This window comes from Rhinoderma darwinii, chromosome 5 (genome assembly GCF_050947455.1).
Source record: "Rhinoderma darwinii isolate aRhiDar2 chromosome 5, aRhiDar2.hap1, whole genome shotgun sequence".
NCBI lineage: Eukaryota > Metazoa > Chordata > Amphibia > Anura > Rhinodermatidae > Rhinoderma > Rhinoderma darwinii.
The window spans coordinates 335,150,512-335,170,400 of record NC_134691.1 but is presented as its reverse complement, the minus strand read 5'-3'; the positions used below and the strand labels follow the sequence as shown (position 1 = coordinate 335,170,400).

The following is a 19,889-nucleotide window of genomic DNA, read 5'->3' as shown; positions in this document are numbered from 1 at the left end:
GTTAGACACCCTTTGCGTGACCCATTTTATAAACACACAAAAAAACTAGCATAAAAGTTTGAAGCGTGAGCCGAAGGACGGCATCTATAACATTAGATGTGGTTATTCACCACAGCTATGCAAGGAGGAAGCAGGATGCTAAAACCAGGGGTGGATTAGTTTTGTTTCCCGTTAACAATAGATCCTAACTAGGCCCAAGGGGCACTTAGTTTTGTAAAATAATAATTCACATCTGCATTTTTGGACTTCAAAATGCTACAGTTTTCTTGCAAGATTTCTAGCAAACGGGCAAAATTTTACTACTCCGTAAGACTTTCGAAGCATTGGCCGTCACTCTGGCGCCACTTGTTTGTGGAAAACAATAGTATTTGATGGGTTGAAATTCAACATGTCTGATCCCGGTTCTTTCGAAGTCTTGTCAGCCTGAGCCCATAGTCATAAGATGACCATCCAACAAATATCTCATGTCTATGGCTCTGTTCACATCTGTGTTGGGGTCCCGTTCTGACGTTCCGTCTGAGCTTTCCGTCAGAACGGGACCCTGAACAGAGGTTTGCGTTTCCATCACAATTGATTTCTCTGTCGTGCACCGCACCCGTCGTCTTGCCGGAAGCAATAGCGAAGCGATATCATAGTCAACTATGTTATTGCTCCCGGCAAAATGACGGACCCGTAACTATTGAAATCAATGGTGATGGAAACGGAAACCTCTGGTTCTGACGGAAAGCTCTGACGGAACGTCAGAACGGGACCCCAACGCAGATGTGAACAGAGCCTATTTTTGCTTTTTCATTTTTCCATTGTCGCATTCCAAAAGCCATAACTTATTGTATTTCTCTGGAATAAGCCATATCAGGGCTTGTTTTTGACGTTACGAGTTGTCGTTTTTCATGGTACCATTTAATGTACTTGCAAACTGAAAAAAAACCCGAATTTGTGGGGTGGAATGATGAAGAACAACAATGCCTCTATTGTTCTTTGAGTTTTGTTGTTATGGCATTCATCGTGCGGTAAAGATGGTTTATTCTGATGGTCAAAACGATTAAGGCGATACCAAATGTATATAGTTTTGTTCGTGATGTACTACTTTTACAAAAATCTGTCCCCATATTCTAAGAGTCATAACTTTTTTAATTTTCCGTCGATGGAGCTGTGTGAGGGCTTGTTTTTTGCGGGCTAAGTGAGGTAACAAAAAACAGTGACATTTTCAGGGCTCATCGGGCTGGTTAAATAATGGGATATTATAGCCCTCTCTCTCTCTGTCGAACCACTCAGATGCCATGATCGCTTTTAGCCACGGCATCTGAGGAGTTAAAAGGCCTGGTTTGAAGTTATCTCCGATCCCGGCTATTGCAGACGGATGTCAGCTGTTTTAAACAGCAGTAACCTGCCGCGTATGGCCCCTGACCTGCATCATCTTGGGGTAGCACACATCCAACATAACTTTATATCGAATGTTGTTTAAGGGGTTAAATCACTTGCAAAGGTCATTCTACTACATTACTTCAGGAGAAGTCCACATTTCTGGAGAATGCTGTTATGAGTCATTGTTATATTCAAGTCGAAAAACAAGAATATGAGAAACCTGTCACAAGGGCCAAAGAATTTAGGATCTGGATAGATACTGATTCTCCTTATGGAGATCCAGGCGGTAGAGATTCTTGAGGGCAATGCTCCCTGGGAAAAAAAATATGTAAAATAGTTCTCCTCCAGAAGGAAGAAAACATTTTCTCTAGTGCCACCAATAGGTGACTAACCTGTAACTTAATGTCTGACCCTTTATAGAGCACTGAAACTTGACTCAGGTTAATAGTCAAACCAGATCCACCCATCTGTAGACAGCACTGTTTCGGACTATAACAGGTGTGACGTTGACTTATAGGATGTCTGAAACAACAAGAAAATGTCATATATTTTGTGAACACTGATATTTTTGTATACAGTCGGTCCTTAAGGATGTTCCAAAGTATGGGTCCCACCAATATCTCTCTGATACTCTAGTGGACTGGCCCACTAGAGTATCAGAGGATCTTCAATGGCTCAGGCTCTAACATAATAATGGGCCTAAAGGTCCAGCAGAAGACAACCCCATATGGAGGTCCCTTTGGAGCCAACCACTTGCCACTAGGGTCTCTTTCTTATGGGATGATTAACAAATATCCTATTAGACCATATCGATGATATGTACATGCACATGTTCTGTAGATGGAGGGTGGCCCTCAGAATCATCTCCTCTGGTGCTCCCAAGAATCCCCAGTCCAACAATGGGTGTAAATATGAGGCTAAGAATCATTTTGTTGCTCAGGAAACCCACGTTGGGTCCTGGTCTGATCTCACTGGAGACTTCTTCCTGGTAGTCAGTCAGTCTCTCATCCAATGACATAAATGGATCAGGTTGCCGAGGCAAAGAATATCAATGAAAGGATCGAGCTCTAAATGTCTTTATTATAATAACTAATAACCCCGGTACACTTGGTTTTATTGTCTTCTGGTAATCATTTGTTACTTTTGTTTCCCTTTATGTTAATAATTGATGTCTGTCTCATGGGTAACGACTCATTGGCGTCCTTCACCATCTCTTCTAAATATTGAACCTTACCCTATAACTCTTATATTCTTGACTCTTGGGTAACGCACTTGATTTCACTATCCCTCTCTATTCCCACTTGGCATTTTTCTATATATCTTTATATAACATCCAATGCTAGGTGGGATCTGACATATTATAGGGTGTTCCACAAGGGACCGTTCACCCTATCCCTATACAGTAATCCATTATTACTATAGCCGGTCTTCTATTAGAGATCTAGTATCCTAAATTTCTTGCCCTCCTTTTTTCGTCTCCAACATCCCCTTTCCCTTATTTAATTTTTACTACTGGTGGTGTACATCAGGGCAACAAAATAAGAAGTTCAAGACCCTTAAGAGGTGTTTCTTACTTTTCACTTGATTTCATGCTCATGATCAGGGCCATAGCTATAAGGGGTGCAGATGTAAGTCCCATCCCGGCTCTAAGGGGGCCCAAAAGCCCTCCGCCACATACAGTAAGAAGACACATGTACCATAAATGGCACATGGTTGGTAGGGGACCCTGTTACAAATTTTGCAAGGGGCCCAAAGGCTTAAAATTCTACCCAGGTCATGATTTGTCTAGGGTACTGTTCAGATAACGTTTTTGCCCTACGTTAAGCGTGTACACCAGAAAATATACCGCTAAACGCGTCCTTTAGGCCCGTCGGGCTTGTATACGTCAATAAACCTTTTTTGGAATGGCATAGTAGATTACACTAGTCCATAAAATGGGATCCCATGAAAACGTTTACCACATGTATACAGATGTAGCCATCTCTATCTTGACTCTGATAACTTGCTGCAGCGAAATATAACACAACAAAAGCCATTGAAAAGTCAAGATAAAGATTCCTGACACTGTGTATTTAATGAGTTAAAAGTCAAGATAAAGACGGATACATCTGTAAAAAAAAATTGGGAGACTACGTATTGGTGATGGATGCCACTGTGTGCGTCGTATGCGTATGTCATTGTAGCGTCCACGTCCGCAGACTGCCGTTCCTACTTACCCCTCGACGGCCGCGGCCATGGATCTGTGAGTACTGGCCGGCAGCTCCTCCCTATGAGACGCCATCACTCACTTCCGCTCTGATCTGCTGTGTCCCGTAGGGTGCGCGCGCATGCTCGTGCCTGGCCTTAAAGGGCCAGCGCGCGCATGTAAGTTATCAATAATTAGCCCATGATCACCCTGGACTATAAATAGGGCTCTGCCCCTTCACTCCTTGCCTGAGCGTTGTTGTTTTTTCCCAAGTTAGTCTAAGCAAATGGTGCCTTAGTGTTATCCTATTCCCAAGTGTTCCTGTGCCCTACTACCTGTGCCTATATCCTGTGCGGTGTTGGCTCCTGAGCCCTATCTAGTGTACGCCTGCTGTCGTATACAACATCTGGTGTCCTCTGACACGCCTGATATCCTCCGCCACGTGTGGCACCCTCTACTGTCAATGTTCCATCTGTGCCTAGCCACTGCGACTGTCTGGACTATTAAGGTACCCTAGTGCGGGACTTTGTATTGCTGGGGTGCTCTGTTGTTTGGCCAGCTGCCTCCCCGCCACATCCACATACCCACGGATTGTGACAGTCATGAGCTTTCCCATAGCTTTATATGATGTATACGTTAAACGGACGCCATTATAGTCAATGGGTGTCGGATGCCACTGTAAGGGTATGTTCACACGGCGCTAAAAAAAACGACGTGTAAAGTGTCAAATACACTAGCGTTTTTGTAAAGTGCCTTTTAAAATACAGGCTTTTTTCCGTGTTTTCCCTGTGTTTTTTTACGCGTTTTGTACACGCTTTCTGCTAATTTTTTGGCTAGTAATTAGGACCGCTAACAGCGCGCTTACGAATGGATTTCTGCGGGAAGCTCAGTCAAGCGTTTTGTTTCGGAGCGCAAAACGCGACAATATACGCATCAAATACATGTCGTGTGAACAGGACCTAACCGTCCATCACAGCCTCTGTATAACATATAGGTCGGAAGCTTTTCCAGGCGTATACGCTAAAAGGAAGGAAAATAAAACGTGATGTAAACGCAGCCTAATGTATAACATCTATAAATACAGAATTATTGATCTCTCTATTCGATGAGCCCATACGTTCACTACACCGGGCACACTAAGATCAAGCAGTAAACGTGAGCTCTGCCCTAATGTTTATCTAAGATCTTACTGGCACAAGGAACAGAGAATTATTGTGTTTCTTTATGTACGTAGAGAAAACAATCTCCGTCTCATGATCCGAGAAGACGTCTACGAGGTTTACTAAACAGAGCCGGGAAATCCCTTATTTATTTTAAAACCAGAATGAAGTAAGAATTGTAAGAAAATAAATATTTGGAAGGAATAATAGTGAACAGAGGGAGATTATGGAAAAATCCATGTGTAGCCATATAGTGACCTGACTGTTCCCATAACTTCCATAGACTTTAACGGCTATGTACGCCTTCAAAAGCAATTTTTTTTTTTTTAAAAAAACATGTTTTAATAAAAATGTCAGTCTTCCTAATTCGTTTTTATAAAAATAATTTTTACTTTTTGAGATACAGCTGCTTTGTATCCTGAATATAGAGCAGCTGTATCTAGCGCGGAATCTTGTATCCGTCAGGTCAGTGGGATTGACGGGGTTCGGTGTCAGCGGGTCCTGTGTCTCTGACACGCAGGTTCCACCTGTTATCGATCACCTCTAAGTTATGAGCTGTCAGAGACATACAGGACCCGCTGTCACTGAACCCGTCAGTCCCACTGACCTGACGGATACAGGATTCCGTGCTAGATACAGCTGCTCTATATACAGGATACAAAGCAGATGTATCTCAAAAAGTAAAAATAATTTTTAATAAAAACTAATTAGGAAGTTGCACCAAACACGCTGACTGACATTTATATATATATATATATATATATATATATATAAAAATAAAATAATAATCGCTTTCGAAGGTGCCTTTAATAGAGAGCTGCACATATGCTCGACCTGATCTTCTCCTGTATTTCTCGGCCCCCATCGACCATATGGCTTAACACAACTGGGGTCACATGAGCCCAGTTGTCCCGATAGATGGTGGTCCCAGAGGTAGGTTCCATTACATATGGTCTGCCACAAATTGCAGTGGTCGGAATACCCCATTAAAGTGAGTCTCATATGGCACATTAAATAGAGCCATTAAAGAATACAACTCATCCCTCAAAAAAAGACAAGCCCTTATAAGACTATATCAGCGGAAAAATAAAAAAAGTTATGGCTCTTGGAAGGGAGGGAGGGAAAAACAAAAATAGGAAAACTAAAAATGGCCTGGTCCTTAATGGATTAATATATATTTATACTGTTCAGAGCTACAAATCACCTGCATAGCGTTAAAGAGGTTTTAAACACCCGTAGCCCGCACCAATCAGCCGCTCCGGGCACCGGATGTTTTGAAGGGTATGTAGTAGTTGGATCCGGAACAGCTGATCGGTGTGGAGTCCGGGTGTTGGAGTCCAACTGATCATATACTAATGACCTATCCTGTGAGTAGGTAATCAGTTGTCCGGTCGTGGAATGATGAAATTCAAATTCAAATTAATGATGTAATTTTGTCTGCCTGCAGTCACCACTAGGGGGAGCTTAGTGAATAAGACGTATACATTGTCATAAATCAGGCTAATGCTCCATGGTTACACGGTAATGCCCTCGAGTCCTGCTTAAATTGCAGAAATATTTTGATGTGACCTCAATATTTGCATATATAAAAAGGCCTCAAGCAATCTTACAACCATCTCAACCACTTTAACATGTTTAAAGGAGCAAATGACCAGACAGATTTTCTAATGGCCGAAGTAGACTCGTGTACATATATCTACACTTTAGGTCCAGCACCAGGTATAACACAGTATATTTGTTTTTCCTGGAGTGTTCCTTAAGGGAATATTCGTATTGCCAAGCTATAAACTGATTCCAATAGCAACAGGCAGAATTGTGAATGCAGCTCTGGAGTACAATACTGTAACACAGGATCGGTGAGGGATACTGTAAGTAATTCAACTTTTTATGTAGATTACATCTGGTATAGAATCTCAGCCCCTTTCATGTAAATGGAGCTGAGCTGCAATACCAGAGACAGCCTATGAACTAGAATGGCGCTGTTTTTGAGGGAAAAAAAAGCAGACCCTTAACTTAGTTGTATTTTCTTCTCCAGTAATAAATAGGGCAAAGTATTCACTTGAGTATATAAACTTTTAAACAGCCTACTCTAAAATAGCTCATGAATTACTAGACTTTACATCTTGGTATGCAGTCATAGTACAATACATGCTGTGTAGTAGTAAACCCTGTCACCTGGAGATTACTTATGGAAAAGCTACCACATCATTAAAGGTTAACTAAACTTTCAGAAAACTTCTGAAATGTCATAGTGACATGTCAGAAGTTTGGATCGGTGGGGTCCGAGCACTGAGACCCCTACCGTTCGCTAAAACGAAGCAGCAGAAGAGCTTGTGCGAGTGCTGAGCCGCTTTGTTTCTGTTCGGCTTTTCTCTGAATGACGAGGTAACCGTGTACGGGCTCATAGACTTTCTATTGGGTTCATACACCATTACATTGGCTTTCTGAGAAATGGCGATCAGAAACCAAGCGGCTCAGAGCTCACCCAAACGCTTCTGACGCTTCATTTTAGCGATCAGTGGGGGTCTCAATCCTCGGACCCCACCGATCAAAACTTCTGACATGTCACTATGACATGTCAGAAGTTTTCTGAACGTTTAGTTAACCTTTAAGTATTCATTCAATCTTCTATATAATGAGTATTTAAAGGGTTTGTCACGTCGAGACAACCCCAGTCCACGTTCTTAATTAGGTCATATGGACTTCATAGAGGTGGATCCCCCACTTGAGACCCCCTGTATGATCTAGAAGGGGAGCCGCTAATAAAAAGCAGCTCTCACTCTGGTGGAACCGGCCTGTACATGCCATGCACTTATAAAGTTGGGGTTCCATCTTTTCCAATGGGTACAAGGCTCCCACTTTACATGCAGCACAATATCAGCAACAAGTGATGAAGAAGAGATGTCGTCTAGGGGCCACCTTTATCCTTGAGCAATAGGAAGGAGAATTGCTTACTTGCCAACAGTCCCGATTTCTGATCTTGAGAACCAGGCCACAAAACGGACAAGGTTTATTCCAATTTGCATTAAAAAATGGCCTTTCTAGTAGTTTTGGGGGGTGTATTTTGAAAAAGACCTCCAGTTGAAGCACAACTTCCCATGTCTGCACCCCCCACCTGACTGTATACCACCCTCTACACTTCTTTTATGTATAAAAAAAATATGAAACAAGGTAGGAGCAGCACTGTGACAAAAAAAACAAAGTTGGTCGGTGCTATACTTCAAAAATAAGGAGTGACTTCTCCCTATATGATGAATATACAAGAAATAAAGAACACGGAAGCTTGAAAATGTTTCCATTGATGAAGTGAAACGTTGCATCTGCTGGGTGATTAAATTCTTCACTTTGTTCTGAGTGCTGCTTCCGTGCTCTTTATTTCTTGGATCTTTTATATATACTGTACTTAATTTTTTAACTGCTGCCTTGTCTATCCTTTATAAAAGCCTCCATCTTGATTCTTAAATTTCCCCAGCTTTCTCTTCCTCTCTGCTTTGATATGAATCCCATGATGCTTCAGCACAGCATCACATGACCAGCTAAAGACCATACCATTTCTGCATGCTGGGGGACACTGTGATTATCATATTCTCTCTCTATTCTATAAATAAGCTGAGAAACCATAAGTATACAGACAGGGAGGCTGCACTACATTCTTGTACACCTGTGTGACAGGAACCTGTGTAAGTATCAGTGGGAGCTGATGATAGAAGTATCTGCCCCCCCCTGTGTAATACTAGTGTGGTACAGGAACTGCTGAAGCCGGTGATGGGTGACACATAGATCTCCATAGACTCAAGCAGAGAAAGTAGTCACCGAGCCGGATTCACACTGCTGCTAAGCAACCGTCCCAATCTGATATATAGAGATAAACAACAGGGGGAAACTGACACATGGAATACCATAATGGAGCACATGGGAAATGTTAGTTCTGGCCGGAGTGTCCCTTTAAGTGTAACGGGGTGGGGCTTAAAATGTACCATGATTTGAAATTTAAGTTTTGGCAAAGTATAGAAATTACATATAAGTTCTGTTCCTGTGGGGGAGGGGTGACAGGACAGAAATGGCACCAGAATGGGCCCACCCACCCTTCTTTTTGGCCCGTAATATGGGTCCATACATACTAGTCCAGTATGTTCTTTATTTAGCAGTGAAGCTCGTGTACAGTTCTCAGCAGTTCCAAAGTCGAAAGTTTAGAGATGTCTTATGAAACTTAAAGTAAACAGTCCACTCCGCTGTATATACATTATAAAGAGGGAATACTCCCTGCAAATACTCATCTAAACAGCAAAACACATACAAAAAAACCTCCTATCCTCGCAGCTACATGAGGCCTTACCCTGAGTCAACAGTAACAGAGCTTATCTAAGAGTAGAGAATACATCCCGAAATATTCTTATTCTCTCATGTATTATTAACTGTAATCCCATTCATATATTATAATACAGCAATATCTTATATCAATACAGGCAGGAAGAGTCTGAGCTAAATATATAGAAGTTACCTGGAGTTATTGTGAAATTGAAAGATGGAAGAGGGTGTGGGGTGTACAACTCATCCGGGTCCATATCATGACCTACAAGGAGTGTTGGTCATAGGAGGCAGTATTATAGTAGTTATATTATTGTATATAGTTATTATTATTATTAGTTATATTCTTGTAAATAGAAGCAGTATAATAGTAGTTATACTCTTGTATATAGGAGCAGTATTATAGTAGTTATATCCTTGTATATAGGGGCAGTATTATAGTAGTTATATTCTTGTATATAGGGGGCAGTATTATAGTAGTTATATTCTTGTATACAGGGGGCAGTATTATAGTAGTTATATTCTTGTATATAGGGGGCAGTATTATAGTAGTTATATTCTTGTATATAGGGGCAGTATTATAGTAGTTATATCCTTGTATATAGGGGCAGTATTATAGTAGTTATATTCTTGTATATAAGGAGCAGTATTATAGTAGTTATATTCTTGTATATAGGAGGCAGTATTATAGTAGTTATATTCTTGTATATAGCGGCAGTATTATAGTAGTTATATTCTTGTATATAGGAGCAGTATTATAGTAGTTATACTCTTGTATATAGGAGCAGTATTATAGTAGTTATATTCTTGTATATAGGGGGCAGTATTATATTAGTTATATTCTTGTATATAGGGGGCAGTATTATAGTAGTTATATTCTTCTATATAGGGGGCAGTATTATAGTAGTTATATTCTTCGATATAGGGGGCAGTATTATAGTAGTTATATTCTTGTATATAGGAGCAGTATTATAGTAGTTATATTTTTGTATATAGGAGCAGTATTATAGTAGTTATATTCTTGTATATAGGGGGCAGTATTATAGTAGTTATATTCTTGTATATAGGGGCAGTATTATAGTAGATATATTCTTGTATATAGGAGGCAGTATTATAGTAGTTCTATTCTTGTATATAGGAGGCAGTATTATAGTAGTTATATTCTTGTATATAGGAGCAGTATTATAGTAGTTATATTCTTGTATATAGGGGGCAGTATTATAGTAGTTATATTCTTGTATATAGGGGGCAGTATTATAGTAGTTATATTCTTGTATATAGGGGCAGTATTATAGTAGTTATATTCTTGTATGTAGGGGCAGTATTATAGTTGTTATATTCTTTTATATAGGGGCAGTATTATAGTAGTTATATTCTTGTATATAGGGGGGCAGTATTATAGTAGTTATATTCTTGTATATAGGGGGCAGTATTATAGTAGTTATATTCTTTTATATAGGGGGCAGTATTATAGTAGTTATATTCTTGTATATAGGCAGCAGTATTATAGTAGTTATATTCTTGTACATAGGGGGCAGTATTATAGTAGTTATATTCTTGTATATAGGGGCAGTATTATAGTAGTTATATTCTTTTATATAGGGGGAAGTTTTATAGTAGTTATATTCTTGTGCATACGGGGCAGTATTATAGTAGTTATATTCTTGTATATAGGGGGCAGTATTATAGTAGTTATATTCTTTTATATAGGGGGCAGTATTACAGTAGTTATATTCTTGTATATAGGCAGCAGTATTATAGTAGTTATATTCTTGTACATAGGGGGCAGTATTATAGTAGTTATATTCTTGTATATAGGGGGCAGTATTATAGTAGTTATATTCTTTTATATAGGGGGCAGTTTTATAGTAGTTATATTCTTGTATATAGGGGGCAGTATTATAGTAGTTATATTCTTGTATATAGGGGGCAGTATTATAGTAGTTATATTCTTGTATATAGGGGGCAGTATTATAGTAGTTATATTCTTGTATATAGGGGGCAGTATTATAGTAGTTATATTCTTGTACATAGGGGGGCAGTATTATAGTAGTTATATTCTTGTATATAGGGGGCAGTATTATAGTAGTTATATTCTTGTATATAGGGGGCAGTATTATAGTAGTTATATTCTTGTATATAGGGGGCAGTATTATAGTAGTTATATTCTTGTACATAGGGGGGCAGTATTATAGTAGTTATATTCTTGTATATAGGGGCAGTATTATAGTAGTTATATTCTTGTATATAGGGGGCAGTATTATAGTAGTTATATTCTTGTATATAGGAGCAGTATTATAGTAGTTATATTCTTGTATATAGGGGGCAGTATTATAGTAGTTATATTCTTGTATATAGGGGCAGTATTATAGTAGTTATATTCTTGTACATAGTGGCAGTATTATAGTAGTTATATTCTTTTATATAGGGGGCAGTTTTATAGTAGTTATATTCTTGTACATAGTGGCAGTATTATAGTAGTTATATTCTTTTATATAGGGGGCAGTTTTATAGTAGTTATATTCTTGTATATAGGAGCAGTATTATAGTAGTTATATTCTTGTACATAGTGGCAGTATTATAGTAGTTATATTCTTTTATATAGGGGGCAGTTTTATAGTAGTTATATTCTTGTATATAGGGGCAGTATTATAGTAGTTATATTCTTGTATATAGGGGGCAGTATTATAGTAGTTATATTCTTGTATATAGGAGCAGTATTATAGTAGTTATATTCTTGTATATAGGGGGCAGTATTATAGTAGTTATATTCTTGTATATAGGGGCAGTATTATAGTAGTTATATTCTTGTACATAGTGGCAGTATTATAGTAGTTATATTCTTTTATATAGGGGGCAGTTTTATAGTAGTTATATTCTTGTACATAGTGGCAGTATTATAGTAGTTATATTCTTTTATATAGGGGGCAGTTTTATAGTAGTTATATACTTGTGCATACGGGGCAGTATTATTGCAGTATTTTAGATTTAAGAGTGAAGAAAAAACTTTAAGTAGTTTGTATGTTGGTTTATCTTACAAGAGTTTTAATATTATTAGAAGATAAATTATATTGGAACAAGAAAGCCTTTTAGTGACATGAAACGGTGAAACCAACATTTTTTTTTTTTACAAATACAGTATATAAATACTTCTGACTTACAGATCCCAGATCAACGATGAAGCAGTCCCCACTATTGAAGCTGGACCAGTTTAGGGGAACCTCTGTGGCGCGCACCACTCTCCTTCCTTTAATATGAAACAGACGTTGTGCAGTCAGGTCATTAGTAACCACATGTGTGAAACCAGATGCCACTCCACCAGTCTGAAAAATAATATAGTGGAAGAGGTTAAGGTATCACATCAGTCTTTACAATAACAATAATCTTATATTATTATTTCCTAAATCAACAGTTTGGAGAATTTTTGAGAACAGACAATCACACTAGATGAGTATTGACAGATCTCGCTGTTTTTGTTGGGGGTCTGATGTCAATCGAATGTTTATGGGTGACTGTCCCCCAATGTGTGCGTAGGAAGCAAGGATTGGACATGTTGGAATTTAATTTTGTACTTTGGAATAACACAATTGTCCATGCACAATTACTATAGAATGGAACTTAATATTGGGTATTTCATTGCAGAACGTTTGACCAGCACATAAAAAAAAACAAAAAAACAATGGGCTGGATGCAAACTTACTAAGAAACTAAAGGGGATATGGTCAGACATTTATGCCGTCCTTCTCTTCTACAAAAAGTATGGGAAGGGGGTTGGGAAGGTCTACATGCACCTGACGTGTCTTGTCCCAGGATGGTGGGCTATGAACCAGCAACTGAAGGCGAAGCCATGTTCATTTTTGCTATGCCACCCTAGTTATTATTGTCTAATTTGCTAATTACTTGTACCCAATGCCGCAGACTATATTAAGAGTATCAATTTTACAAGGTAGTATTCCTTAGAGGAATGTGGGATTAGGGATACTGACCTTTATAGGGGGGAGTTTGATGCTCTGGACCCCCTCAAATGGAATAGACTCAGTGTGAACCTGTAATAAATTGTGGCCCAATGATGATACAGAGTTAATGCGCAGGTGCCATCAGTGATGACCGCTGACCAGAGGGGGTTCCAGCAACTCCTCAAAATCAAGTCAATGTCGGGAAACTGAAAATTATAAGGTGGTTCTCCAGTTGTGCCAACTCTTTGAAGGTTCCAGTCCTGGTGTAAAATAGTTGTTCTTATGTGAACGGTAGTTGTCAAGGGTGGTGTCTAAAAATGTGTTTCTCAATGCTCGGGGTCTTTTATTTCCATATTCATACCCTAAAAATACCATATCATGAAGCAAATCCCTTCTAATGTGGCACCGGGGGGTGTTGAAATATCAGGCATCCGGATCTATGAGCAATCGGGATGCATGCTCTACAGAGAAGTGAGCAAAATAGCCCTCCTCCAGAAGGAAGAAGAAAAACGGTCTGTCTAGTGACTCCTATAGGTATCTACCCTGTAAGTGAATGTCCGACCAAACCAGAGACCCCCATGTGCAGACAGCACTGTTTCAGCATTGTCGTTCCTCATCAGTAGAGTTGGCTGAATGAGAGGCCTATGAAGTAGCTCTTAGGAGGTACTGATTCTCCTTGTGGAGATCCAGCTGGTAGGGAGTCTCTAGAGCAATGCTCCCTGGGAAAAAAAGTATGTAAAATAGCTCTACTCCAGAAGAAAGAAAACCGTCTCTCTAGTGCCACCTATAGGTGACTATCCTGTAAGTCAATGTCCAACCTGTTTAGAGTGATGTATATTGTGTATGGGCTCTGTCTATCATGTGCATAGACAGGTGGTGTATAAAATGGCGATAGTTATGTGTGCGGTATACAATAGGCCCCCTCCCATTGATGCAGAGTCTTTGTATCTGAGCCTCATGAGGATGAGATGCTGCGGTGACTGATGTGATCAGAATTTATTACTTGACCGTTAATGTCAGTTTGCTAATGTGCCAACATGCGGCTCTTCTGCTGCAACAATGAACTCTTTCATCCGGACTTCTGGATTTTTTATGATCTGTTAACGAGGGCATGTTAACCATTTAATAACCAGTAGATGTCTCTACAAGTCACTTGTAATTGTCATAATGTTTTTCTATTGGCAGCAATGGTGTATTGAGGTTGGTGGCACAGCTCAGGTTAATGTCATGCCCCCTCGTCCCATGGGCATTACAGGGGTTTTCCAATACCTTTTTTTTATTTATTTTTTATCTCTGCACTACTTCTAATTTTTTACATTTTCTTTTAGCATTACGCTGTTTTATTTACATACAGAAGTTTGTTTACCTCTTCCGGTCATTCTGCTTCCAGCATGCAGCGTATGCTTTTACGGCGCATGCGTGATTCAAGTAAACATTAGTTGAAACGCGCAGGCGCTAGTTTAGCAAGTCGTCGTTCGGAAACCGTCCACTACAGGAACGTCACAGATGACGCACCGTCCGTGGAGAAGACAGGAAGAGGAGCTCGTCCGGAAGTAAAGAATCAAGAAGACCGGTCGACACGTCAGCCGAAGAGAAAAGTTCAGATGGTGGCAGAGTCACGTGACACTTCCCGGTATTTGAAGACAGCTACAGATTTGCATCGGTAAGTATATTACAAATAAAGTTTAATATATGTTTAAGAATATTTAGCAAAATAGTTTTACAAAGGTGGAAAACCCCTTTAAGGACCTGTGCACATCTAACGCTCCCCTCAGAACGTCTTTCTGTGGTGCGGAGAGCACCTGCCACCCCTGCTGAAGGGGCACCACAGATGGCACCTGAGGTCCTAATATTAAATGTACAGCAATGTTTTTTTAGATATTGTATAGCCGTGGTTTTAAATGACTATAAATGGAGCTGGTATTTGGATACTGTATGTTGGTATTATTTGAGCACTGTATGGCGGTATTTATGTTGTGTGGCACTGTTAGGGTATGTTCACACGATGAGAGGCATTTACGTGTGAAAAGACAGACTGTTAACAGCTGCCTCGTTTCACACGTAAATGCTCCACCTCGCATTTTGCGAGCCGTCTGAGACGCTCGTAAATCTTGAGCTGTGCTTCATTGAGTTCAATGAAGAACAGCTCAAATTACGTGGCAAAGAAGTGCCCTGCACTTCTTTGCCGAGGCAGTCCATTTACGCGTCGTCGTTTGACAGCTGTCAAACGACGACGCGTAAATTACAGGTCGTCTGCACAATATGTCGGCAAACCCATTCAAATGAATGGGCAGATGTTTGCCGACGTATTGTAGCCCTATTTTCAGGCGTAAAACGAGGCATAATACGCCTCGTTTACGCCTGAAAATAGGTTGTGTGAACCCAGCCTTAGGGTATGCTCACACGCAGTGACCAAAAACGTCTGAAAATACGGAGCTGTTTTCAGGCGAAAACAGCTCCTGAATTTCAGACGTATTTGCATGTACTCGCGTTTTTTGCGGCGTATTTTAAAATAACACCTCATGGGAACAGAACATTTTAAAACCCATTGCAAGCAATGGGCAGATGTTTGTAGGCGTAATAGAGCCGTTTTTTCAGGTGTAGTTCGAGGCGTAAAACGCCCGAATTACGTCTGAAAACAGTGCGTGTGAACATACTCTTACTTAGGCACTTTACAGTATATTATTTGGGCACTGTATGGCGGTATTTATGTTGTGTGGCACACTTACTTAGGCACTGTACAGTATATTATTTCGGCACTGTATGGTGGTATTTATGTTGTGTGGCACTGTTAGGGCATGACCACACATGGCGGAATTCCTCCGCAACTGTCCGCATCAATGCCGCACAGAATCTGCGTTGCAGATTCTGCAGCGGATCTGCACAAAATGTGCAGAAAATTGATGCGGACTGGCCGCTGCGGACTGCGGGAAAAGTGCTTCTCTTCTCCCTATTCAGTGCAGGATAGAGAGAAGGGACAGCACTTTCCCTAGTGAAAGTCAAAGAAATTCATACTTACCGCCCGTTGTCTTGGTGACGCGTCCCTCTTTCGGCATCCGGCCCGACCTCCCTGGATGACGCTCCAGTCCATGTGACCGCTGCAGCCTGTGCTTGGCCTGTGATTGGCTGCAGCCGTCACTTACACTGAAACGTCATCCTGGGAGGCCGGACTGGAGACAGACGCAGGGAGTTCTCGGTAAGTAAGAACTTATATTTTTTTTTACAGATACATGTATATTGAGATCGGTAGTCACTGTCCCGGGTGCAGAAACAGTTACTGCCGATCGCGTAACTCTTTCAGCACCCTGGACAGTGACTATTTACAGACGTCTCCTAGCAACGCTCCCGTCATTACGGGAGCCCCATTGACTTCCTCAGTCTGGCTGTAGACCTAGAAATACATAGGTCCAGCCAGAATGAAGAAATGTCATGGTAGTAAAAACAATACGCTCCGCAGCACACATAAGATCTGCGGACTTCATTGCGGAATTTTGACTCTCCATTGAAGTCAATGGAGAAATTCCGCCATGAGTCCGCAACCAGTCCGCCACTGCTCCGCAACAGACAGAGCATGCTGCGGACACCAAATTCCGCTCCGCAGCCTATGCTCCGCAGCGGAATTGTACGCATCGTGTAAACGAACACTGCTAAATTAAAGTGAAAGTCAATGGAGAAACGGCTCCGCTGCGGATTAACGCTGCGGAGTGTCCGCAGCGGAATTTAAGTGAAATTCCGCCATGTGTGAACCCGCCCTTACTTAGGCACTGTACAGTATATTATGTGAGCGCTCTATGGCAGTATTTATGTTGTGTGGCACTGTTACTTAGGCACTGTACAGTATATTATTTCGGCACTGTATGGTGGTATTTATGTTGTGTGGCACTGTTACTTAGGCACTGTACAGTATATTTTGTGAGCGCTGTATGGCAGTATTTACATTGTGTGGCACTCTTAGGCACTGTACAGTATATTATTTCAGCACTGTATGGCAGTATTTATGTTGTGTGGCACTGTTACTTAGGCACTGTATAGTATAAAATTTGGGCACTGTATGGGGGTATTTATTTTAGGCACTGTACAGTATATTATTCGATCACTGTATGGTGGTATTTATGTTGCACTCTTACTTAAGCACTGTACAGTATATTATTTGAGCACTGTATGGTGGTATTTATGTTAGGCACTATACAGTATATTATTTGAGCACTGTATGGTGGTATTTATGTTAGGCACTGTACAGTATATTATTTGAGCACTGTATGGTGGTATTTATGTTAGGCACTGTACAGTATATTATTTGAGCACTGTATGGTGGTATTTATGTTAGGCACTGTACAGTATATTATTTGAGCACTGTATGGTGGTATTTATGTTAGGCACTGTACAGTATATTATTTGAGCACTGTATGGTGGTATTTATGTTAGGCACTGTACAGTATATTATTTGAGCACTGTATGGTGGTATTTATGTTAGGCACTATACAGTATATTATTTGAGCACTGTATGGTGGTATTTATGTTAGGCACTGTACAGTATATTATTTGAGCACTACATGGCGGGATTTATATTGTGTGGCACTGTTACTTAGGCACTGTACAGTATATCATTTTTGTAGTGTATGGTAGTGGCGGCAATGTATAGCATTTATATTTAAGAAACTGTAAGGAAGTGTCATTTGGGCACCATACTGTATGGCACTTACATAGGTACTATTGGGTATGGTATGCCAGTATGTGCAATAGCATTAAATGAACTGCTCCCCAATCCCCCATTAAAAAGAGATTCTACCAAATCCCTCGCAACAAAGAGGAATCTCCTGACTGTCTCACTGGAGTTTTAGGGTATGTTCACACGGCCTATTTACGGACGTAAATCGGGCGTTTTTGCCCCGAATTACGCCCGAAAATAGCGCCTCAATAGCGCTGACAAACATCTGCCCATTGAAAGCAATGGGCAGACGTTTGTCTGTTCACACGAGGCGTATATTTACGCGCCGCTGTCAAATGACGGCGCGTAAATAGACGCCCGCGTAGAAGAAGTGACCTGTCACTTCTTTGGCCGTAATTGGAGCCGCTATTCATTGACTCCAATGAATAGCAGCGCTAATTACGGCCGTAATTGACACGGCGTTCAAGCGCCTGCACATGCCGGTACGGTTGAAATTACGGGGATGTTTTCAGGCTGAAACATCCCCGTAATTTCAGCCGTTACGGACCCCCGCCGTGTGAACATACCCTTATAGGGAAGGTCCCAATGTGCCAGTCAGGTGGAGTTGGTGTGTGTGCGCTAGGGAGGGGTCATTCGGGGGAGGGGGGGGTGCTATACCACTCACTAACTTAGTGCTCTTAGTGCATCCCGATCTGGTGACAGATCCTCTTCGAAAAACTATTCCCGGAGATTTTTTAGATTGCCGCATGGTAGAATATAATTCTAAACTGCAGTGAAGACTGCCACATGCAAAGCAGTAGGAACAAATCATTGTTAGCAGTGCAGACTGATATCCTATTGCATCTATGTAATGTAATGGCTGCCACTAGTGGTTGTCACCCAGCATCTGTTACCTGTGTACGATACAGGGACTAATATTATATCATATATTACATTTTTCTCATTGTTATTGTTGACCCTGGGACTTGACTTCTTTAAGAAGAACCCCAACTTTAATACCAGGATAGCTAAAATAATTGCTGTTACTTACTTTATACTTAATCCCTCCTTTAAAATAGCCAACAAACACGCCGGATTCATATCCTTGTATTTCTCTGTACTGAATGGGTTTTCCTCCAAGGTAGTCGTCCATTTGAATGGTGAAAATGGCGGCTGAGGTGCTTTCATCTTGGGAGCACTCCTGCCCTAAAGAGGAAAAAGTTGGAATATTCTTAATATTAACGTCCATAAGACACGTATGAAGACCTCCTCGTGATGGATACAGAGTTGGATTTATAGACAGGTATCTTACAAAGTGACACGTCACTCATGGGATATAAGAAGGAACGTAAATGGCGGTGAAGACGTTCTATACAGATCATCTAAGAGAAAAATGTGATATAATATGACCATAGAGTTCACTGCATATAGTGTATTCATATAGGCGGCTATACACACGGCCGGAGCAAAGACAAGGGCAGGAGGTATAGGGAGAATATGGGGAAACAAAATGACAATGTAGAGATAAAATATATAAAAAGATATAATATACATATATAACCTAACTGGTTGGATCTGCCAAATATCTCACGGCTATAGCTGGCCATACCTATGAGATTAAAAGCTATGTATGTAAAAGCTCTTTTTTTTCAAATATAAATGTGTATCAGTGTGTTTTGTGCAACTCTCTAATTACATTATATTTAAAAAAAAATGTACTTTTTGAGATACAGCTGCTTTGTATCCTGTATATAAAGCAGCTGTATCTTGTGCTGAGACCTGAATCCATCAGATCAGCGGGACTGACGGGTTCAGTAACAGCGAGTGCTAATTACATTGTATAAAAAATAATTTTTACTTTTTAAGAAACAGCTGCTTTGTATCCTGTATACAGAGCAGCTGTAACTTGTGCTGGGACCTGAATCCATCAAGTCACCGGGACTGACGGGTTCAGTGACAGCGGCTGCTGTGTGTCTTTGACCGTTCATAACTTAGATGTGATCAATTACAGGTGGATCACACACAAGACCCACTGTCACTGAACCTGTCAGTCCCGCTGACCGGATGGATTCAGGTCTCAGCACAAGTTACAGCTGCTCTGTATACAGGATACAAAGCAGCTGTATCTCAAAAAGTACAAATGATTTTTCTAATTAGAAAGTTGCACCAAACACACTGATAATAAAAAAAAAAAAACGTTTTCAAAGGTGAACATAGCCTTTAATATCATATAATCTCGCCTCATCAATGAGCGAAGAAAACTACCC

At 40.5% G+C, this 19,889-nt stretch overlaps 1 protein-coding gene across 1 annotated transcript in view; it reads right to left on the bottom strand.

Moving 5' to 3' along the window:
- Positions 1–19,889, bottom strand: part of SCIN (scinderin) — a 111,153-nt gene that overhangs the window by 84,828 nt on the left and 6,436 nt on the right. Inside the window, exons 2-3 of the mRNA XM_075827765.1 lie at positions 18,674–18,828; positions 12,180–12,341 (exon numbers count right to left, since the gene is read on the bottom strand). Of these exons, the coding sequence (XP_075683880.1) occupies positions 12,180–12,341; positions 18,674–18,828 (317 nt within the window). The remainder of the gene's footprint in view (positions 1–12,179; positions 12,342–18,673; positions 18,829–19,889) is intronic.